The 23,837-nt window shown below is 42.0% G+C and overlaps 1 protein-coding gene and 1 long non-coding RNA gene across 2 annotated transcripts; both read right to left on the minus strand.

The window, feature by feature from the left end:
• Nucleotides 1–329: 329 nt before the first annotated feature.
• On the minus strand, nt 330–23,837 carry CNN3 (calponin 3). The gene is made up of 7 exons (XM_048067268.2): nt 23,661–23,837; nt 5,914–6,035; nt 5,420–5,486; nt 3,806–3,943; nt 2,839–2,955; nt 1,930–2,076; nt 330–1,439 (listed from the first exon to the last, which is right to left on the minus strand). The coding sequence occupies exons 1-7, from the start codon at nt 23,715–23,717 to the stop codon at nt 1,092–1,094; spliced, it is 996 nt and encodes a 331-aa protein (XP_047923225.1). The 5' UTR covers nt 23,718–23,837; the 3' UTR covers nt 330–1,091.
• On the minus strand, nt 7,800–23,654 carry LOC125183168 (uncharacterized). Its single transcript, XR_007164610.2, has 2 exons — nt 12,975–23,654; nt 7,800–10,287 (listed from the first exon to the last, which is right to left on the minus strand). It is a non-coding gene; the product is annotated as an uncharacterized lncRNA (long non-coding RNA).

Below are 23,837 nucleotides of genomic sequence, written 5' to 3' on the forward strand. Positions count from 1 at the left end.
CTGCAGTTCCTTATTTGCCTTGAGAGAAGAGCAGGGATTTAGTGAACATCTAAGGATCTTTGGTTGTAATCTCACAGTAATGTAGAGGGGAAGTGAACTCTGCTGTAAAGGAGCTACATTCCTTTCCTGTTAAGTCACTGTCACTCACTCACATGAGATTTTTACAAGGTTGTTAGATTAAATCCCATGGAAAACAAAGAACTTAGCTGCAACAGACAGCAGTTTTACATTGCCCTTAACAGAGGCACGTGTGATGGTGATTTGGGAATAATTTTTGCCATCTGTTCTTTAATAATGGTAGCATAACAAATGAGGCAGAATCTTCTACATACCTTTAAGAAAAAATATTTATTTATAAAAATACACTGGGATCAGTTTGAGAAGTGGCAATAAATACAGTTCAAGGAAGAAAAAGCATTTCTACATGGATATATTATGGCACAATAAAAGGTAAATGCACCATCAAACATGGGACTTCTGTTGGCTCAAGACTTTGTACAAGCTCCCTTTTTAGTAAGACAACTATTTCTATGAGTTTGGTCAGTGTAGATAATGGAATGAATACACGATCACAAATGCACACTTATGTCTAATGCAGGACTTACCATTAGCAAACAATACCGTAGAAACATAGTAATGATATTTAAATCACTAGTGTGATGTCTTAAACTTAATTGGCAAAGACCGTATTTAATTTTAAGCATTAAATTCTTTTATCTCATCTGGAAAACAGAAAAGCTGTAAATATGTCAAATGAAGGCTTAATGTGGTATGTAAACCTACTTGAGTAGATTGTGAAAATGCATAGCTTCTTATTAGAAGGCCTGGCTGTACGAGAGCACTCCCCCTTTCACAGTATTCCTTTTTACTTCATATGCAGTTATTGTTTATGCTGTAGACTACAACTGTTACAGCACTAAAGGCAACTAGACAGGGAAAGGGCAGAGAAAGGAAAAAGGAATGTACGTAAGGCAGTATTTCTTTAGGTACATTAAGCATAGTGTGTAGGAAAGACAAGTAACAATTCCACAAGGCTAGTTTCGTTCTTACTGAATAAAATAATGGACTAACGCTGAACTTTTGATGCAAATCTAATAATCAATGCCTTGGTCACTGTACTGACCATGGTAATCTCTTTGATAGTCATCTTGGTACTCTCCATGATAGTCATCTGGGTATTCTGCCTGATAATCGCTATCGCTGATTTCAGACCCGTTAGTTCCTGTTCCTTGGCTGCCATTATGAATGACAGGTTCTGTGGGTGCAGCGCAGTACTTGGGGTCGTACACTTGCCGTCCAAGCCCATACACACTCATTCCCTTCTGTGAAGCTACTTTGTTGGTACCCATTTGTAATGAAATAGTTGAGTTATCCACAGGTTGCAATATGTGCTTCTGATCGTAGATGTCTCTTCTGGTACCTGGTGCCAGCATACCAGCCTAGTGAAACAGGATTGCAGAAGTTCAATAAGAAGGTCAAGAGCTGCGGTTACAGAGTTTATGATTACAACTTGTATGACTTACTGGAAGTGCTAGGAAGTACAAACTTAAGTACAACAGAACAGCGCATGTGTTCACTAGTAAGCAAGTCTAGGAAGAAAGTCTCTGCTGAAAGGGACTTTTCCCTCTTTGATAAGAATATACTGTTTGAACTGAGGTAGTGCCCAGGAAGTAATTTCTTTTTTGTATCTGTCTAGTTAGTACTGGAAGTGAAGTCGCTACTTTCTCCTGATACAACACAGCCAGCGGAAAATTCTAAAAGAGTCAGGTCACCTTCATGCTTGAAGATTTTTCAGCACAGAACACGCTGGTAAATGATAAGAAATCGAAGTTCCTAAATGACTCCACAGAACTCACTTGCCCATCCTGCAGACTCTCCCAGTTTGGGAGCTCTGTCTGTTCTAGAAATACCACACGCAGTCCTCCTTACCTGACTGGCTCCTTTGTTAGTGCCCATCTGTAGGCTAATCGTTGTCTGGTCAAATGGCTTGTCAGTTTGCATTTTTGGATCATAGAGGTGTCGTCTAGTTCCATAAGCAGTCATGCCTGCCTGACTGGCGCACTTATTGGTGCCCATCTTTATGGGAAGAAGGAAGAGGTAGACAGAGTAAGAGATCTATTTGTACAGCAAGCACCATTGTAAGGAATCATACAGTTGGTAATTGATGGCTGACAGAAAAAGTAATTTCAATGCATGCTTTTCTCATGTAGCTTGACCACTACCTGTAATAAGTTACCCTTTCTCCATACTGAGCTTCAAAAGATAAAATAAAGCAACTGTCCTCCTAACGCGTTTCAGTGACTGGCATTTGCCCAACTGCATATGCAGTTAGAAATGAATGTATGCATCAAAATATAATAATTGGCTTCTACTCTGGACAGTAAAGATTCAATTTCACTGCCACAACTTGTTTACCACAGGAATTTTAGGATTTTATGTCAGTTATTTTGGGTTTTATGACTATTATGGAAAGTGGAGAGAGAGGGGGGAGGAAAAAAAAATCTTCTACCATTTAAGGAGCTTTTGATATCCAGACTCCTACTAATTTTAAAGCCGCTGTCGGGGACAGAGATAATACTGATAATATTAGCTACTCTTTTCATTACCCCTTAGTGCAGATTTAGAACAAGCAGAAAAACCTTCCAGACAGTCACATGAGCATAGAAAGGCAATCAACTGCTTACAGGAATTAAAACCTTACACCTCCTTCCATGATAAGAACATATTCTAACTGCAGCTTTTTTATTTATTTATTTATTTTGCATACAGAATAAATCAGTTAATCAAAACAAGAAAGCTGTTCTCAAGAGTATCTGCAAACATGAATTTCTTACTTACCTGCAGGCCAATTACACTTTGACCAGCTTTTAGTTTTCCTGCATCAAAACTTCGTGCTTGTTTCTCTGCATATTTGACACCAATATCAATTGTAGTATGAAAACCTTTGGTTTTTGCCTATTTAGGGGGGAAGGAATATAGGAGTATTAAGTATAGTTTCTGCTACTGAAATTGTTACTATTATATGGAGACCTAGGCTGAAAGGCAGGCTGCCTCTGTACCTGATCCTCTGGTCTCTCAAATGATGCCACAAGCAGGATTAACTTGTATGAGAAACTCTATATTGTGGGTGGGAGGAGATAACAGTTCCCATCACCAGTTGAAGGTGGCACTCCCAAGCTATCTAAGTATCTTTTGTCAGAGTGAGAAGGACAATCTGCAGGCATTAATGTTCTCTTGTGATGTTCCCTGGTTCTGTGTATCTGCAGTCAAGGAACATAGAATGGTTGGGGTTGGAAGGGGGCCTTAAAGCCCACCTAGTTCCAACCCCTGCCATGGGCAGGGACACCTCCCACCAGACCAGGTTGCTCACAGCCCCATCCAGCCTGGCCTTGAACACCTCCAAGGATGGGGCATTCACAGCTTCTCTGGGCAGCCTGTACCAGTGCCTCAACACCCTCTGGGTGAAGAATTTCTTCCTAATATCTAGTCTAAATCTACCCTGTTTCAGTTTAAAGCCATTACTCCTTGTCCTATGACTACGCTCCCTGACAGCATCCCCCAGCTTTCCTGGAGGCCCCCTTTAGGTTACTGGAAGGCCACTATAAGGTCTCGCTGGAAAAAACATCATCTCAGCCTTTGCTCAAGGAATGAAGGACACAGCGCCATCTCAAGAGCAACTATCTAGTAGATAGTATCTATCCCCTCCTGAGAGGCTGGATGCTGTTTTCTGTATTTAAATGAGTGGCAAGAGAGTATCTTGACTGGCATGTGGATTTCTACCACTGCCAAGGGTATAAATACTTACCAGACCTGCTAGTGCCACGAGAGTCGTCTGTACTTGAGTCATGTTCCCATTTTCAAAAAGATCATTTGCTTCAAAAATATCATGTGGCTTCATGCCGTAGACTTGAATGGCTTTGATAAAATTCCCAATGTTCTCCAGCTAAACAGAAACAAAAAAGCCATTTTTTTGTTCAGTGTTTCAGTTCAGAAACTAAGTAACTAGTTTACATAACTTCACAGCTTTTTGGTGTTGGTTTTGTCTTTACACACGTTCTTTGCCTTGTGAAGTTTGTCAAAACAGCTGGCCTGGTTAAGAGTGACTAACGGGGAGTTTGAGATTACTTTCTGTGGTTTTAATGTTGACTTCTGAAATCAGTTTAAGGGTTTGTCTAGTCTAGCATTTCTCTATCAGCGAATATCTGTTGGGGGGGGTTGTAATGACAAAATTCAACTGTGTCCCAAGAGAAATCCAAATTCAAAACCTTCAAATAGGAAGAATTTACTTAAATGTCGATGCTGCTTGACTTTAGCAATTGATAATTTTGAGCAAAAGAATCAAAAACGTAACTATGTGGTTAGTAAGAACACTAAACCTGGTCTGAAAGTATTCTCTTGATCAACTACTGGAAAAAATTCAGACAAGCTTTTAGGTTTTACTGCTAGTTTTTAGCACTGTGTGCCGTAGAGAACGGCAAGTAAGTACTAGGGAGTACATAAGCGAAGACTGAAACTCATCTTTCCTTTTGGAATCATAAGAGATTAAAACTTAAATAAAAAATAAAAAAATCCTCCGCTGCATTTATTAGTGTTTGGTACCAATAAAAATAAGAGGCTGACACAGCAGTGTTGAGCTTGATCCAGCATCAGTAAAGGCAGCCAACTCTAACCAGCAACCTTTCCAATGCCTGCTCTAAAAGCATGGTGGTGTTGATAGTCTCTTGGGGATTAAAAAAAAAAAAAAAAAGTGCTTGGTAGACCACCCATACAAAATCCAATCTGGATATACTGAACTCAGATACACACTGTAGTTTGCACCATGTATTTTCTGAGTTTTGTTACACAACTACTTCCTCTGAGATTGTTTGGGTCCTTTCCCTCCCCTATGTCTCCCAACTGCCTTCTCAAGAGGATGCTTTGTATGGTGACCTCAAATGTCCAGGTACAGCCAAGCTGTTGACCTCAGGGCCTTACAGCACTGCCTGGATGGAATACTCTAGGTGTTGTTGGGTTAAAAAGTTTTTTTCTTTTTTTTTTTTTTTTGGGAGGGGGGCAGGGGGAAGACACAAATGCAAGGACAGGTGGTGTTGGTTTTAAACTTGGAAAAAGCCTTGCTCTATTGCTCTATGTTCATTCTCCATTTAAAACTTCATATAACAGCTGAAGCGTTACTATTAAATATGTGTAGTCAACTGCCATTTATGAGACATCTCAGTTGTTAGAATTTCTCCTGTTGAGTGCTTTCCACGTATGCGGTAATCTCAACTGCTGTGTGTGTATCTTGCTACACATACAAAAAACTTGATGCTATGAAGATTTAAGGTGTAGATATTCAGAGGAAATTTGTTAATACAAAAGAACTGTTTTGGGGTTGGAGGGGTTAGAGGTGTAGTTTTGGGGTTTTATTCTGTTGTTTTACCTGGTGCCAATTTAGTTTTGATTGATTAATTTTCTTCACTGATCCTGGCTGCAGCTTATTTATAAGCCTGGGGAGGTGAAAAAAAGGGAAATGCTTAAACAATAAATCTCATCCTTATACCATCTGTGCAGGCATATAATATTTTCACTCATACTTTATTAGTTGCATTAGTTTAATCAAAATGGTTAGTTTTTTGATTTATACAGAGTGCCTCAGGTCTAACAAGTCTAACAGATAAGTCATTATTGTTGTGTGCCATTTCATTATCATAGAAAAGATCTTCATTGTTAAATTTAGAAATAGTTAGATATCTTTGCTGAAGTATAAAGGAGATTTCTCATTCTTCTCCACAATTTCAAAAAAGCTGTCTCCCACCCTACTGTCTGCTATCTTTGACTGTCATTGTTGATGTGTTTGAAGGGAATCTTCAGAAAGTCCCTCTTTAGTTCTGCAAATGTGGAAAATTGCTAAAAATAAGGTTACTTAATGCTTACTCGCATAAGATTATGCCGTCTTTTAGTCCCAGCTGAAAGTTTGCACCAATGCTCAGTCCTGTAACTTCTTCTATCCAGTTACGCAGGTCTTCTTCTATCTGGGGATCATACTTGAGGGCTATCTGTAACAGAAGCAGTTATAAAGTTATTTCACGAGAGAAAACTGCAAGTCTTTCTCCCAAATCTGTTTCAAAGAGTATGCCATAGCATTTATTTAGTACGGTATTTTAGTTATCAGGCTACAGATACAAGTCTTTATTCCTTCTACTATAATGCTAATGGCTTTACTAAATGTTTATTTGGAAATAGTCCTTTAAAGCACTTTTAACAGTTCCTCCTACTGTAAGATTTGCTAGAACTTGTGAACAGTCTTTTGATAGCTGCAGAGGAATAAGGACTTTTTTGAAAAATTGTTTTACATCGAAGTTGTACTTTAGCAGCAAGTAAAAAGTGAAATAGTGTTTTATGGAAGTAAGAATTTTTAACTGCCACAGCATCAGTAGTACTGCTCCAACACAGACTTCCAGATGGGAACTTTAGCATAATAGATCTGATGTTATTTACCAGAAGATTATGGTGGATTTGCTTCTTTACCTAGATTATGACTAATGGAAATGGCTTGTTAGCTTTTCCCCTTGTTGCTACAACATTCAGAGCTACCTCGCGAGGGAATCTGGGGGCTGTGTGTGGCATTCCCTCCCCCCCCCCCCGAGTCAGTATCCCTGCTATTCCTCTTTTCTTTGGGTTTGCTGGAACACTCGGATGGAATAAGCTGTGATCTCATGTCTTAATTGCAAAGTTAGTGCGCTATTATGGTAGAGAGAGAAAGCCTGGTCTTTGAAGCTCAAGGCACCAAACAGAGGCCAAGAGTTGTCAGCAAGGTGACTTAAACGCCTTTTCCAGATACTCAGAGTTCACCACTCGGCGTGTCAGTTTATGCCGCGCTCGCTAGAAGTCGATGCGAACCAGCACACTTCAACTGCGCAGCCAGCAGGGTGCAAGCTCTACTCTCTGCCCTTGGCTCCCCATCCCTGCTCTTCACAGGTGATGCTGAAAAGCACTGGGGCAAGCTGGAGAGAAGGGATTACCTCAGTGGAAGCAATCCTTAGTACTATAACTTGCTACTTTCTCTGCAAACAGAACAAGTGAACCGAGCACAGGATTTTATGGCATAACCAACCTCCTCTAGTGCGGCAGTTGGCAACACTTTTCCACCTGCATTACAAGTTGCCCCACGTGGGTCAGTGAGCAGGACTGGGATGAGGGAGTTGCCATAACGAATGTGAGTGATGGGTGAGCGCAGGGGTGCCTGCAGCACTCCTCACTGAGACCTCAGCCGGCTGGCCTCCAGTCCCTTACAGATTCCTAACAGGAAATTCAGGTAAAGCCACTAACGTTCAGGCCAAAATGTAACTTTCATACTTTTTGCATATAGACTCCATCCCAGAAAGGCTAAGACTAGGTATTAGCAACTGTTTTATAGTGCAGGACATTATAATTCCAATCTATCTGAATTACTGGGAGAGAGGAAATTACTGCACTTTGGCTAGCATTAGCAATCCCCAACTCCAAACTGACCAAACTAAAAAATTACAGTATGTTGTTCTCTATTTTTCTTCTAAGGGGAATGGAAAATTCCCGTATCTCTGGCTTTACTTCAGAAACTAGGGTGAGTAATAGTTATTTTCCTTAAACTATTTGTAATAGTGCTGCTCTGGTGCCTTAGTTACAGATCAGGATAATTCCCTTATTGATCAATACATGAAACTCCGCAGTGTTCTGCACAAGACAGTAAGTAAGTACCTCAGTGCTTAGACCAGTGGTGGTCTAAAATAATCAAGTGCTCTCTCTTATTGAAGAAAAAAGGAAGAAAGCTCAGGTTATCCTGCTTAGTGTGAGGAAAATTACTTTCTTTAATCATAACTTTCAGATATTACATAGCTAAGATGAGAAGTGGACTAGAAAAGTTAGCTGCTAAGTTCACAGCTCCATGTTGGAAGCCACCACATTTTTCTCTTTTTTCTTTTTTAAGAAGTACTCCTCTTGCCCTTTTTTTTAAGTTTAGCCCAAGACTCAGTGCTACCGCGTTATTCAGTGATTGTAATAATAGTAAGGGGAGGGTAGCCCCTTTTGGAGGCCTACCAGAAAGGTTAATTGTCTTGAAAATGGTGTATGAGGAAGTTGGTTATTGTCTTTCTCCTTCCTGACCTGGTGGTTAGCTTACAAACGACTTTTCATGGCTATTTTTGATTCCTATGGAAACCAGGCTTGTGTGATCACACCCTGGGTCTGTCTCCCTAGTAACATCTGAACAAGCTGCTTGAGTTGTGCCAAACTCACAGAGGAGCTGCAATCTCAGAAACAATTGAATCAATCATTTTGTGTGTGTGTGTCAAAGTATTCGGGCAAAGGAGAAAGATCCCAAAACACTCCCGAAGACTAAAATGTAGCATCCCATTATTACGTGTTAAAGAACCTACAAAGACCTTACTGAAGCGCACAGACAAAATCTGAAGTTAGATGTACAGACGAGACATGCTGTAGGTAATACACCGAAATGCCCAGCTCAGCGGAGGCCAGAACGCGGCCTGTTCAATATCCTGGGTAGGGGAGTGAACTGTGCAGGCTGGTTGCCTCTGTGTTGACGGTTCATACGACATGAAAATCTCAGCTCTAACATGCACATGGGTACAGAGAGGGGTTTATGCTCTCTTCCACTATTTAGTTATACTTAGACATTTAACAAACATTATGCTACTTCAAAATTCAGGCAGTTTGTTTCACTGTAGCTTAAAGGCGATGCTAAGTGATAGGTCAGCCATCCTGCAGCTGGAAGGGTCTGGAGTACAACTGGAGTTGTCTTTCTACAACTTAGTTTCCTTTTAAAAGAAGAAAAAAATTGCCAGTGCATGAAAGTAAATGAGGTTATAGAAAAGCTGGTGATCGTGCCATCAAGGGACACGCTTCAAAGATCACTCCTCCTTCCCCCTATTTACAATAAATAAAGACTACTAGACAGAGTACCACCAAACACTTCTACATGTGTGGCTATTTCAGTCTTTCTTTGCAAGTATATAAAGGAAAAAGAAAGGTAACATTTTTCCTCATTTAATGTAAAGTACATTCCACACTTGAGATTACAACTGATATTAATATTGAATCACTACCCCCACTGCTTGGGTAACTTGGAAGTAATCAGATGGAATTTTATCATGTCTCTTAAATATTTACTTTATGTTGGAGTACTTTCATGTGTGTTAAAATCTTCAGTTTTTCAAGAGGTTTTAAAGTGTCTCAGGGATATCGCTACTGTGCTTAAATGCAGATAGGAAACAAATGTTTAAACACGTGAGGAAACTGCATTTTTTGCATTAAAAGCATTACTATTAAATCTGAAAATTTTCTGCATTGTCTTCAGCAAGTACTGTACAGTTTGACTTAAATACGGCAAAGGTTTTGTTTTGATGTATTTGAACTGGTGGGCAACTAGGTTACAGAAAGTAAGGATGGGTGATAGTTTCTCTGAAAGTTATACTTTACCTATCTGAAAGGTAGACACGGAAACTTTAGAATCTGGCTTAAACACGTGACAAGAAGGAGTTAAGCAGGAAGAGCCTGGGTCAGGTACCAGGAGCAAAGTATTATGTTTACTTTGAATTGTTAGCTCTTTTTTTACTCCCAGTCACACAAGTAGAAGTTATGTAACACCAAACTGGTGAATACTTCATATTTTCCACATGTCTATCACCATCAGTTGTTCCAGTTTTCCTTTGATTGCTATCTGTGAGGGGAAAGTTGGAAGCTTTAATATAAAAACTTTATGGCTTTTTCCATTACTGCTTATCAACATGCCAACATTTGATTCTTTTTAAAGTACTAACTTTCATGGAAGATGCTTAAAACTTATGTTCACAAAAAAGAAAGCACTGTCTAGTGAAGATGATAGCAGTAGCTAAGCAGCTTAATTCGAAGTGTTCATCACCAGTGCCATTGAAAAAAGGTACCATTCAGAACACTGTAGAAAAGATCCAATTGTAGCAATGGATATAAAAATTTAAAACCTGGTTTAAAAACAGCAGGAAGCCAACTATTAATATAAGTTCTTTACTTTGTTCTGATAATTCTTGAAAGATACAAAGCTATGAATCCTATTGCTCTTGTTACTTCTGAGATACAGATTTCAAAGAAATCTCTCTGAAAGGAAACTAAACTTACCCAAGTGGTGAAAATCTATGGTAGTGGGAGGAAACAACTACATGTTACTTGCCTTTTACAAGCTCCTGACTGTTAGTAAAGTTCATAATATGGAAGAGCTGGCTTCGTTTTCAGCACGGAAGAAATACTTTGACAATTGAAGACAACTTTTCTGATTAACTGTAAGGAGAAGTATGATACTTTTACCAGAGAGGTAATCTTCAGAAGACTAAATAGGTTTCACTTTGCTACTGTAAGTCACAAGAGGAGGCTGCAGAAAAATTAGGATCTTACTGTCGTTTAGGACTGGCTTCTTTTCATTAAAAAAAAAACAAAAAAACAATAAAAAAAACCCACCATGTACTCCTTTTCAAATAGAGCTGTATAAAATACTTCAGTTAGTTGCATCTCTGCAAAACATTCCATCTCTATCTGAATTTTTGGGGAAGGAGGTCAAAATCTGGAAAACTTCTCCATGCTTTAAAAGAACATTTTGAGCTTGACTCTTTTGTACCGGTTGAGATCACAGACATTAAATTTGTCTTCTTGAGCTTCACACGCAGTCATACAATGTTAACATTTTATTAAAGGATTTAAATTTATCAGAAGCTGTTTCAGATGCTTATTTGCTGCTGCTGTACAGAGTCTGTCCTGTATACAATCTTGTCTTATAGAGCCAGGATAGAAGACTGCCTCATTAATGATGCACAGAAACAGGAAAAAAAAAAGTTTTACTAACACAGTATGAAATTTAGCTAAAATCTCTTCCATATAGTAATCTTCTATTACAGATAACTTAAAGCACATTATCTTTATAACCTAAAACTGATGCATTTCAGTCTTAAAGGTGGAGGCTTGTTTTTTTTTTTTTTTTTTTTAGCTTTTGTTTCCTAGATTTGTTTTGTCTTTCTGGAGTGGAAGGAGCAGACTCGGCTTTAGAACTTGGGGTACCAATAGGTCAGCTCTTACTTTTACTAGCAATTCCCATTTTAAATGCCAAGTTTCATCTTTGAATGTCACATGCATATAATACTAGGCATCCTGATGCCAATGCATATGCCTTAGGCTAAAATCCTTGGGTTAAACTTGATTCCTCTGGAAACTTCACAATACTTAGATGTACAATGAAATATTCTTTGGTGATGGTATACATTGATAGACTTGTTGCAGCATTTCATGCTATCCATGCTTACTTATAATATGCTTATCTTGGCAAACAGAGAATTCAGGATTCTTGAACTCTCTCTGATCCTCACATCTTGTTCTGTTCAGGTAGTACTTTCCCATTTGGGACCTGTTACAGTGTAAAAAAACCTTCCTCCATCCTTAGTACAAGACAAATCATCATCACTGTTTTTATCAAGTGTATGGGTTCCTTGAAACAAATGTGAAGTTATCTTTGCCAACCCAAAGGGACACAGGCAGATCACCGAAGTTACTGTATGTGCCTGTAGGGTGCTGAGTTTGAGTGATAATGTTAACAAGTATTTCACACCATAAATGATCTCATATGGACTTTCATTTGTCCATTTATACTAATCTTTTCCAAATTACACGGTACGCACTGCATGTTACAGGCTATACGTATGCCAAATCTCCAGTTTGAGTTCGGCTATCTTGCTGCTGCTCTGGAAAAATGCTGTAACGGTATCTCAGGAAAAGGTTTAAACACGCTGCATACCTTTTTACAAGTCACTGGGACTAACAAACACAGAATTTAGCAAGTTAAAAAGAACAGTTATAAAAGATAAAACTTTCAAAGTTCCCTATCATGTTACATCTGCCAACAACTCTTCCTTCTTTTGGAACTTTTGACTTGCGCTTCAGGCCTCACGCCCCCGCAGCAGGAGTCACGCCTTTAGCATGCAGCACGCTGTATTTGAAGTACCAGAAAACAGCTGGAAAACTGATCGTTGGTCAAAAGTTTTAACCCTAAGAGCAAGTGCTTGTCAAAGCGGGAGTGAAGCAGACTACAAGGCTAACCCCAAACTATTCTGCAGCATTACTGCTCCTTGCATCTGAACTGCCCTGTCGTGTTCATTGCCTGTTGTTCCAGAACACATTTTCAATTCCCACTTTTTTTTTAAGGTTGTTTGGATTTACTTTTTATACAACTGAGTTAAAACTTTGTGGTTGAAAGTGTAAATAGATCATTGTACATATCTAAACTTCAGGGCTAAGGGAGAGTAACGTAAGGACATAATCAGTATTTCTCAGCACAACGCTTCTAGATGGAGCAAGTAAGTCTGTCAACAAAGTGGTTTAGTTGTAGAATAAAATAAAGAGTGTAACCTTTAAAATGAGACAAAGAATCTTAGGCAGTGGGAAACTACAAATCTTTGGTTATACTGAAGGTGGGGCAGAAGAGGGAGTGACAGCACCAAGCTCACCATCAAGTGGAGCCTTCTGTCATTTGAGCTTCCAACCCAATGAACTTTCACCATAAGGACAAATTAAAATTCCCTGTTAATTTTATGTATGTTGACCAGGGCTCCATGCAAAAACAGATGTCACGGGATGCATATTTGTGCAGTGAGAAACCCAAATGTAAAAAGAAATGCAGAAAGCCCGATGAAAAATAAATGGCAAGGTACAGTACAAAATGCAAGCCACCATTAAGCATGCCCTGCTATTTGAACAGTTTTCTTCTGTCATTATGGACTGTTGTACAGAAAGGCAGGAAACTGTGTGTAACACTAATGTTAAAAGAGCTCACTGTAGCACAATACACTATCTAGCACAAAATTTTTACAGCTGTATCCATTTTGCTTAATATTAAACTTTTTTGTTGTTGTTATTTGTAGCATAGTTGGTAACTCACCCACGTTTCACTGTTTTCTCTGTAAATCATAATTTAGATCACAAACCTTAAAAGAGGAATGGATGAGAATTAATCCGAATTTCCTGGCATTGTTTCCACCTGCACAAGTTGAAGCCCTGTGAAGTAAGAATAAGCCATGCCTCACAGTTTCCAAGTCATCTTACAAACAAGATACCTGTAGTCACGATGGGCTTTTGGTGCCAGAGCTTTCTGGCTTGTAACTCCTGTTCTCCTCATTGATCAGCTTCTACTTCCAACTGCAGCAACATGATAGGACAAGGAGTAATAGCTTTAAACTAAAATAGTATTAGGAAGAAATTCTTCACTCAGAGGGCGGTGAGGCACTGGCACAGGCTGCCCAGAGAAGCTGTGAATGCCCCATCCTTGGAGGTGTTCAAGGCCAGGCTGGATGGGACTGTGAGCAACCTGGTCTGGTGGGAGGCGTCCCTGCCCATGGCAGGGGGTTGGAACTAGGTGGACTTTAAGATCCTTTCCAACCCGAACCATTTCATGATTCTGTGATCTGGTCCTGTCACCGTACATTATTATTCTTGATATTGAATCTGTTTGCATTGTATTATTTATTCTATTTCTGAATAGTTTGAATTTCTTTGCAGAACATGGTTTCAGTAATATTCACTACCTATTATTTGAAACCATGGCAGTTTTCACTGCACAAAAAGCACCAGAATGTAAAGTTTCTTCTCAGTTAGGACAGTACTGATCCCACACAATACACAAAGACCTGTTACCTCCTGAGAACAGGTTTTACTTGGTTTTGAACCCTTCCCCAACATTAATGAACTCCAGTACAACAACAGATGGGTGCAGATCACACCATCAGCAGCAGTGACTACTTCTGAAAGAAAAGTGCTGAGCTATGCACTGAAAATATTGTTACCGTGCCATCCAGAAAGACCAGTGATATCTAATTGCTTGTTTCATGGGTGGGAGAAAAACAAAATCTAACTGAGCAACCTGGTACATAAACATCAAATATCAAACAAAAATTCTGAGAACGTCCTATTTTCCCTAGTAGCAAACTAGAAAGTGTCTCCTGAGGTTCCTCCTATGGTAATGCTGGTGGAACGATGTTCTCAAAGACTAGACAGCCTTCAGCCAGAAAGCAATAGCACCAAGGATCACTGTATCTATTTGAGAGTACTTCTCTACTGCTGCTACAACTATCCATGAAATCATGCGCTCTTTCAAGTTTACATACTTTTCTCCCCCAGCAGAACAGCTTTTAAAATGTCCCAGTAGGAGATAAAAAATGTTGATCGTATTCCAGGAAACATCAAAGAATATTCTGGATATGGCCACCCAGGCAAGTTGTGCTTTAACCACGTAGAAAGAGTTGCAAGAAGAATATGATCTGCAATTACTGTGATATTAAAAAAAAAAAAAAGTACAAAAATATTAGAAAACGTTTACCTAATTTTGTAATAACATCCATCTTTAAAAGTCTACCATTCAAAATCTGGAAGATTACTCAAGAAAGTCTAAGAAAACATATGTTAAGACTATTTGAAATTTAGCATGACACTTACCCTGTTTACACAGATCCTGTATGCAGTTCTACAGAAATCATAAAATCTTTGTAACAGACAGTAGAATAGGTATTTTTAAGAAGTTTATGATGAACTTTTGGAGCAACTGTTTATTTAAATTATATTCTAAGTTATGTGAAAATCAAGCCACAAACCTGCTATACTGGTTTATAACTAGTATGAAAGAAAGTACTACTGTTAAAGCACTAAAGACAGTCAAACCACTAAGATGCTCTGATTTAACCACCCTGTAGTAAGTTCTAAGCCAGGATTTTTCAGCAATTAAGCAAGTACTGGAAGGATATTTCTCCATGTAAGTTTTTCAAACTAAAGCATTTCAGTAACTGATTTATTTTAACATGAAAAAATGGTGAAAGTAAGTTCAATTATGTCTTCCAATTGGTACGAAGACAAAGATCCCAGCAGATGGGATCCTGCACACACTGATCTGAAATGGCTTATTTACATCATTGGTGCAACCATACTCTTAGCATGGAACTTAAGATGACCTATTCTACACAGAAAACTACCATAAGTATACTTGTTTATTTTAATTCGCTTGCTTTATTTGCTATTCTGGCATCTAACTGAATTTTCATCTCTATTCAAATCCAGCTGTACTCGCATCATACGTACAGAATACAGTATAAGAGAGTTGGAATTGGTTAAAAATCCAAACGGAGAGTAACCCATACACATGCTTAATTAATCACATGTAAATGTTTGTGAATGGTATATACTACAAAAGTGTTAAAAAGTTAAAGATTGTGGTTTTACTGTTAGTAACCAATGAAAAGTCTTTCAGAAAGTGCATATAGATTTGTTTGCATTTTACAGGTAAAACACATTCCTTGATTTATTTCAGCAGTTTCTTCCTTGCTAATTTATGTAAATCCACCTTGGGCAGAGATAGTTCGTAACAAAAAAAAAAGGGGGCAGTTACTGGTCTTCCCCTACCATACAACAGATTTCATTTTACAGGTCTTGGTTGGTCTTCTGGAAACTTCCTGCCAGCTCCTTTTGCCCAGATAGCGAATGGCACAGATCGTAAAAGACCCTGATAATCCTACAGGATTATTACCAATAGTCAGCACCACTAGGGGTGGGTAGGGGATGCATGTATGCACAGCATCCAAAACTCTGGATACTGCAAGATAAGTTGTAGTCTCATTACAATGAATTGAGGTGTGCAGTGTAAGTTTGTAAAATGCAAAGTGAACTAAGAGCAGGGCAATGCTGTATTACAAACGAAGTGTAACTGAGAGGTCCCTGACCTAAAGTGTTCAAAGTTCCATCGTTCTTCTGCAGAACAAAGTGCTGGGGTGCCCTGACTGAACTCTGCCTTTGTTAGCTACGTTTTGTTCCAGTTCTTTTCCACCCATTAAAAGACCAGTTCTTTCTCTCCGATGTTTAATCTTACAGATCTTTTTAAAATTATTGTTAAAACCACTTCATTATTTCAAAAGACAGGTACTTATCCATATCGCAAAAATTTTCATGCCATCGTTTAGTAATGATAAAGGGTGCTCTCAAAATAGGCCATAATGAAGAGGCAGCAGTCTTTATTTTCTTACAAAGTTTCCTGAACCACTTACTTTTATTTGGACATGATTACTACAAGAATTTCAGCAAGGTAAGGGGACAGCCTCCTACAAAAATATGCAAAGAACATTTAGTGATAGATGTCTGAATTATATCTGCTCCATCAAGTTAACGCTGCACTGACTTCCAGACGTGCTATACATTGGGTCACTTCGAACAGGAGCAGCGTGGTGTTACAGAGAGCCATAGTAGCGGCAGCTCAACGCTCACCAGGCAGCGGGAGCCCCGACGGGCAGCCACGAGACCCAGCTGCTGCGGAGCAGGGTTGGGGGCTGTGTGCGGGCCTTCCTCCCGGCCTGGCCCCACTCAGCACGGACGGGAAATGTTCCGCGGGGGTCCCTGCTCACGGCCAAGTCAGAGCTGCCCCTGACCCTGAGCCTCTGGGGATAAGCGAATGCCTTCCTGTACGCATTTGTTCTTTCTGCCTTGTCTTTTGCTGGCAAGACTTGGGAGCATTTAGCCAACGGATTAGGGACAACAGAAAAACACTTTTCAGTTAAGTCACTCTTACTCAAGCATAACGAGGAGTACTAAGATCAGGCTATTTGTCTATAAATAAGAGGCTGTAGCAGTGGAAATATCAACAGGAAAGCAATATAACAGGAGAGCTTTCTTAACAGGAAAGCTAGGTAAAGCTTTTATAGTTGTGATGTCTGGTTTCACTCTGGGAACAGCCATGGTCCAAGCATGCAAGGCGAGCTAGGGAGGCTCATTTGGGATTGATCTGTAACTCTTCAGTCCTTGATGCAGGAGAGCAGATCCCACCCTCATGAACACCTTTCAGGGCAGCAAGGAAACGCCAGAATCGCATCTGCTTCAGGGAAGAGATGGCTTTATAAAGGCAGTAAGAATTTTCACTATGTCTCCCCTCCTAGTATCTACTAAAATCAGCACTGGTTTAAGAAAAAATGAAGGGTTGTTTTTTTTTATTTTTTAAAAGAAAACAAGAACATAGAACCACCCACCTGAAGAAAGTCAAAACGGTAGAGAAAAACACAAAGTAATTCAATCCAATTAAACAGAAACAACATACGTTACTGAGGCAATACTGCAAAACCAAAAATATTTACCCAAAAGAGAAGGTTTGCTGCTGAATATAGCCATACAAGTTAACAGTTGTGTAGAATCAAACACTTACAAAAAGCATTTCTAAGCAAAAGAGTCCCTCTTACAAAGAGGGATTTTCACATGATCTCACTTAGAAAAAATCTGTTTCAAATTGCCCTACGTGTCCTGGCCTCAGGCCCATTTTTACTGAAGGCCTTTCCTGTACTGTTCCATAGGGGATGGGAATCTCTAAAAAGTTTTCCTTAAAAGGATGTGTCAGATGCACAGTGCATACGGTGTTACGTAGCTACCGAAGCTAGCAATCCTGGACACGGAGAAGTTTCCATCCTTTACTCTCCAAGGTAAATTATAACCCAGGAAAAAGCCTCTGAATTAATACTTACAAAGAAAGCTGAGATGAAAAAAATTACTCGTGCCATTATCCTGAAACAACGCGTGCACGCATCCATCAGCTTTTAAAGAGTATTGACTCAGCAAAAGGAATATATATATATATATATTAGGTACTTTTCTCCAAATTCTAAACCAAGTCTAACTCTGAATCCACACATAAACACACACAAAAAAAATTCGAACATTTGAAACACGCAAGTATTACTGAAGTGCAAATTACATTTTCTATTTTCTGAGACTACAAATCCTATTTAATCATCACGACTGTGTAAATTCAATTTGCTTTCCTCAAATGTGTTCTGGCTACAGGAAGTATACTGTTAGCTTGCACATAAAGGCTGCAAAACTTGGTACTTATTCCCCACCCTTAAACACTAACCTCGAGTTTTATGTTTTTCTATCACCAGTGAAAGTTTTACTGAAAAGTTTATTAATCCACCAGAAATGTTTCTGTAACACACTTTATAAATTAACAGCTCTGAATTGGAAGTGCAGCCAACGCGCTGCCCAAGGTTAACCACAAAACCAGCACGGAGCAACCAGCCTCGCATCTCAGACACCACCACGCCGTGCGGGCCTGCCCAGCGCACCACCCCTGCTTTCAGAGAGGCATTCACGGGGCAGCAGCAGCTGATCCCAGCTAAGCTCTGCCAATCATCACCTTCCTCCCAGAAAAGATGGGGTAAGCCAAGGGATGGACCCGAGATTCCACCCGTCGTGCAGGGCTTTACACAGGATGCCGATACAAGTCCCGCAGTTCAGGAGTTCCTGCTGGATGCTGCTCCAGGCCAGTTTAGGAACACATCAGGACTACCAAAGACAGCTGTCAGCTTGACAGGGACATGCCAAGGTTTACTGGGGATTTAAACAATGTGGTAAAGAAATGGCCTGTCACATCCCTGGTGACAGCAGTGACAGCCAAACGTCCTCCCGGCAGCCACCTTCAGTGGCGTGCTTCCCCCCAGCTGTGTGGGGCTACCCGGCAGTGACCGTGGCCGCAGGATGGGCCTACCCAGGTGGCAGCTGAGGAAGGGTCCGTGAGCTCAGGAAGGGTGCAGGCTGGGCAGTGCTCAGCACACAGAAACAAGGATTGTGTTTTGGGCGGGAAGGGTGCTCACATCTCCGTTAGCTGGCAAGGGAAATGGTTCCATGGCAAAATATGCGTCTCTGCTTATCATAGAGAAGTATTCTAAGTATGAAGTGTCTGCTACACAGGTTTCATTGCCATCAGCTTGTTAGGAGGTCCACTTATTGCTGCTTTAGTATTAACGCTTCTAAGGAATGCCCACTGAACTGGAAACCTGCGCTTGAGAGACGCTCGGGAGAGCAGGCCTGTCCTCAGATGGTGAGCAGCGTGACAGAAAACGGATCGGACACGCGGAGACAGAGCAGGGAGCAGACAGCAACGGATGGAGATGCCGCAGTTCAGGTTCCCTGCTGTCAGAAGACCTTCCCCCTTTAAAAAAGAGATCTAAACTAAACGCGTAGCTGTTGATTAGGCTTCTGCATGCCACTTGAATTGGTGTGAGGGATCTTCACACCCAGGATGCTCAGAAGCATAAGAGACTTCTGTCCAGAGAGGGAGCAACACATGAGTTGGACGTGAATGGAAGCATGTGGCAGGACCATTTTCTAAGTGACCTTGCACCTAAGTTACTGAAACTTAGTATTATCAAAGTAAAACTAAGCATCGGAAACAAGTAACCAGCAAGCATATTTTAAGTAACTTAGAAGTAACCTAGGTTGCTGATACAATAAAAAATCTGGCATTTCAAGATTAACTTACAAAATGCAAGTTTTCTTGTGTTTGCATCAGTAATGTATTTTAAGTGGTACACATAGCTGTTGTGCCAAACAGACTGAACGTTAGTTTAGCTATGGAATAGCCACTGTAACATTTGTGGGTTGTGGTCAGATTTGTGCTGACTCCGCTATCAGAACCATACCACTAAGTACCATTCTCTTCTTACCTCGGGTGCATTCTATGTATCTGGTGGGCAGACTTCTTAACTAAGTCTATAGTGGAATTTTTTCACTGTTTCATTCATCTTTGTACATTACAATTATAAAGGAGGTTTGGGAACATATATCACAAAAATAAGATCCTTGAAGATTTGCGCTCTGAGATTTCTGGAAGACAATTGATATAAAAGACAAAGTTACGAGTAGTTCATTTGAACGGCAGATCTGTTACTAAAGCCTGGATCCAGCTGGAAAAAATTCACAGTTCTTTGGAAAAAAATAACTCAGACACGAAGAGAAAGAAATCAGTCCTGTGCACAATGAACCTTATATTTAGCTGGTAAATGTTAACTTCAAGACCAATGATCAACTATCAGAAAGCATGAATTAATTGGGGCAAACTGGAGTTCAGCGCTTGATCCTTTAAAACCCTTTTACTGCTTCTGAAATTCCCTGTGAAAAATCTCAGCGTATAATACTTCTATTGTAATGTTTCTGACAGCATCAAAATACTGCATTTTTAATTTACTCTCCATGCAACAAACTGTTAAGACGTGTATCATGGGAAAGGTCAGAGACTGATTTTATTTTAAACTAATCACCTGTGTTTAATTCATAACTTGTAAATTAAAGATATTTCTTTAAAGGTTAGACTACTCTGTACAACAGAATGGGCAAGCAGAAATCCTGCACTGTCAGTTACCATCACCTGTGCTCTGAAAGCGTTAAGTTCTCATTGCCTTTAGCCTCATTATTGCCTTATTATTAATTTTTGTTATGTCATTATAGATAAATGTTAGTAGAAATATGTTTCATCAGCAGCAAAAATTCTTATGTAAGGTTCCTAAAGAACGCTCAGTGAGCAAACCTGAAGGTTTGCTGAAGGAAAATAGTACATAGGAAGTGTGAAAAGAAGGGAAAAAAGTGTGCAGTTGGAACAGTTTGTTTTTAAGTTACTTTTTAAAAAGAAAAGGGTATTTATTATCTTTATGTTGAAAGGAAGACCGTGAAAGGGGAAGGAGAGGACCCAGCAGGCCAGCTACAGGCAGACAAAACTTCATGTAGATCCTGAGCCAACTGGATCACAAAGGTAAAAAGTCTGAAAGGCAGTAATTTGAATCTGGTTCCCAGTTAAAGTATTCATGAAAAGGTAATTTCTGGATGAAGAAATTAGATCTGTTTTTATTTGGCCTGTAGCAAGTGAAATACAGCACAAGAATTTTCTCCTCAGCAGTTTCAGGAGGAACATAATAATCATACCTAGGTCTGGCTGGTCTTATTCAGCACAGACTTGATTTCATGCTAATTAATTCATATTTGCCCTTGAGAATGAAAGCAGGAAGCACCACTGCCCTCCTGCACACCTTCATGCCAGGCGATGTTTTGTTCATCCCTGCCTCCTGCATGTCGCCAGCGCTTGGCCTTTCAGGGTCACCGCTGCAGGGACAGCCAGACTCCCTCCAGGTACTCCCCGTCTTTTATAAAATGTCAGAAAATGGTCTGGGCTGAGGCCAACTCCCTCATGGGCGGCGGTGTGGGAGGAATGATGGAGACTGGAGGCGAGACGCGGGACAGCCGAAGGCCACGCAAAGTTTGACTCCCCACCCACACCTCCCTTTTGCCATCCTCCTTCCATGCGCAGCTAAGACGGAGCGGCAATGCACCAAAGCTGGGAGGAGGGAGAAGACAGATAAATGCCCCATCCCTACGCGGCTGACATGGGAAGGGTGGAGCCGCGAGGAAGCAGCTGAGCGACCCGGAGCCTGCTCGGCTCATATCCCTGTTCCTGCTTTTCCCTCGCACTATGCCATGAGACAACGGAGCACAAGCTTCTGCTAACACCTTGCTACCTTGGTCCTAAGTCAGAGACCAAGGCAACACCAGCTTGTAGCTTTATTTAATTCCATCATTGTCTCAAGCTATGCTAACGTCGTGCACTGCAGAAACCGTCCCACTTCTTAAGAAGAAAATTTACTGCCTGCAGAAGAAACTATCCGCTTAAATCAGCTTAAAAGGCTCCTCGCTGAACATTTGTTTTGGATCAAGTATCGGCTATGATCTCAAGTAAACAGGGAACCAACTTCAAAGGGATTATGCTAGTTTGACTACCTGCACATTTCTCATGCAGACAAGTTTCCTTCTAGCTGGGAACCAGTACCCAAATTCCATCCTTTATTGGTTGAGAGGGGGAAGGAGATCAGTAATGAGAGCAAGTACCTTATCGGTCAACTGAGGTAAGGAGCAAAACAAGAGAAGGGCGGGGCCTCAGAAGAAAATTAAAAAAAATATACATCCCTGAACACCAAACTGAACTATATACGGATTTGAAGCTTAGAGCCAGAATCTAGAAAATAAATTTCAAAAAATTTCTTAGGCAGCACCAAGACATGTTATATTCATCTATTCAAATACCACAGCAAACAAAGGGTCTCTCTGAACACTAATACAATGCCAAATGAGAAAATAAAGAACAAAAACCAAAACCAAGAGACTTTTCTATCCAGCAGAGCTGGGCCCTCAGGCAGCACAGCTATCAACACGTCTGTTTTCTGTAGGAAAAAAACTGCTTGGGGATTAGCACTGAAAATTTCAAACAAGGGCATCTAACATACGGCATCATTCAAGCAGGGAAGTTACTGACAAACGTTACGCCAATGCCACGTTAAAAAACACACACAATGGTTTCTGTGAAGGTCAGTGTTTTAGGAAGCCTGATTAAGATCAGTACCAAATAAATGGTCCACCGAGAGCTGGAAACTGGGTGTTGATCTTTAAACATTTCATTTATGACACAGGAGGATTTGGAAAAAGGAATTTCTCATCTTCACAAAGCCATTCCTGTCTGATCCTCTGGAATCACAGGGAAACAGAGACGCATCTAATGTACGGAGCCATGCAAGATACGGGCTAGGAGGGATGCAGCATTTCTGTCCATAACAGAATTGCTCTGAAATTTGATCTCTCGCAGTAAGCACAACATTCTCAGAGTTCAAAGCTGTATTTTCGCTGGACTTTTTTTTTTTTCTTACAAAAATGGGAGTTAATTTGTCTTTAGTGCATTTGAGTAACTTTTTATGGCCACGCTGCTCCGACGTTTCCCCAGGACCACAGGAGACATCTGCACACCAGGAAAGCGGGGCTGCCTGCACAACACCCCTCCCTCCCTCCCTCCCTCCTCGCTACCTGCATTGAGAAAGCAGTGCGAGTGAGCGAAGGGCCGGAGCTGCAGCGAGAGGGAGCAGGTGGCCTTTCCTCAGGGGCGCGAAGCACGCCGGCGTCAGCCCCTCCGCTAACGCGTGTGCTCACACAGCTCCTCTCAGGGGCCCCACGGGAGCGGGTGACCATAAGAGACTGATGGAAGGGACAAAGCACTTCCACCTCGCCCTGCGCGCTGCCCCCGGGTTTGTGAAGCACAGCAGCGCTCCCCGCACGCGTGGTGCCGTCCTTCCTGCCGTGCTCGGGCAGGGGCCCCACGGGCACGCACGGGGCTCTGGGTCCGCCAGCGGGGGAGCCCCTGCACGGTGCCGCCCGGGGGAGCCGACTACGCGCCGGCGTCCCTTCGGGCAGCTCCCGCTGCAGCCGCCTTTTGCACGAGCCCCGGCGCTGACAGCGCGCTCCCCTCCGTCCCCCTTTCAGGGGCGTGCAGGAGCCCGACGCCAGCTACACCGGCGACCCGGCGCGGCGGCCGCAGGTGACGTCAGTGCTCGCTTTTTTTATTTTTCCGTTGTTTTCTGTCGCAGCCCTCAGGGCCGAGCCGACCCCCCCCGTGCCGCCCCCTCGCCTTTGTGTGCCCGGGCGGGGCGGGGCGGGGCGGGGCGGGGCGGGCGAGGCGCGCTCTGCGCGGCGCCCCCGCCGATTGGCCGCGCGCCGGCCGTGCCCATGATGTCACGCGGCTGGAATGCGCGGCGCGGCCCCGCCCACGCGGCCCCGGCGGGACGGGACCGGAGGGGAGGGGAGGGGGGGCAGGTGTCGGCAGCCGGGGCGCGGCGGCGCCGTCTCGCAGCCCGGGCACCGGCAGCGCTTCGCTCCTCGCCGCGGGGGTGTGTGAGGGCATCCTTCCCTCCCGCCCCGCCGCACCGCGTGGAGCCGCCGGCTGCTGCGCTCCGACCCCCGTGCAGACAAAGCCCCGGCGAGCTGCCCGCCGCCACGTCCCGTACCTTGTTCTTGACCTCGGCGGAGAGCCCGTACGAGGGCCCCTTGTTGAAGTGGGTCATTGTCCGCGGTCTCCCCGCTGCCTGGGGGCGCTGGCGGCGGGCGCTCGCTGCGGCGGGGCCGAGGGAAGAGTCCGCCCGCGGCCGCGGAAAGTTCTAGTCCCTCCCTCGCGGCCCGGCCCC

The sequence above is a fragment of the Anser cygnoides genome, chromosome 8 (assembly GCF_040182565.1).
Source record: "Anser cygnoides isolate HZ-2024a breed goose chromosome 8, Taihu_goose_T2T_genome, whole genome shotgun sequence".
Lineage (NCBI taxonomy): Eukaryota > Metazoa > Chordata > Aves > Anseriformes > Anatidae > Anser > Anser cygnoides.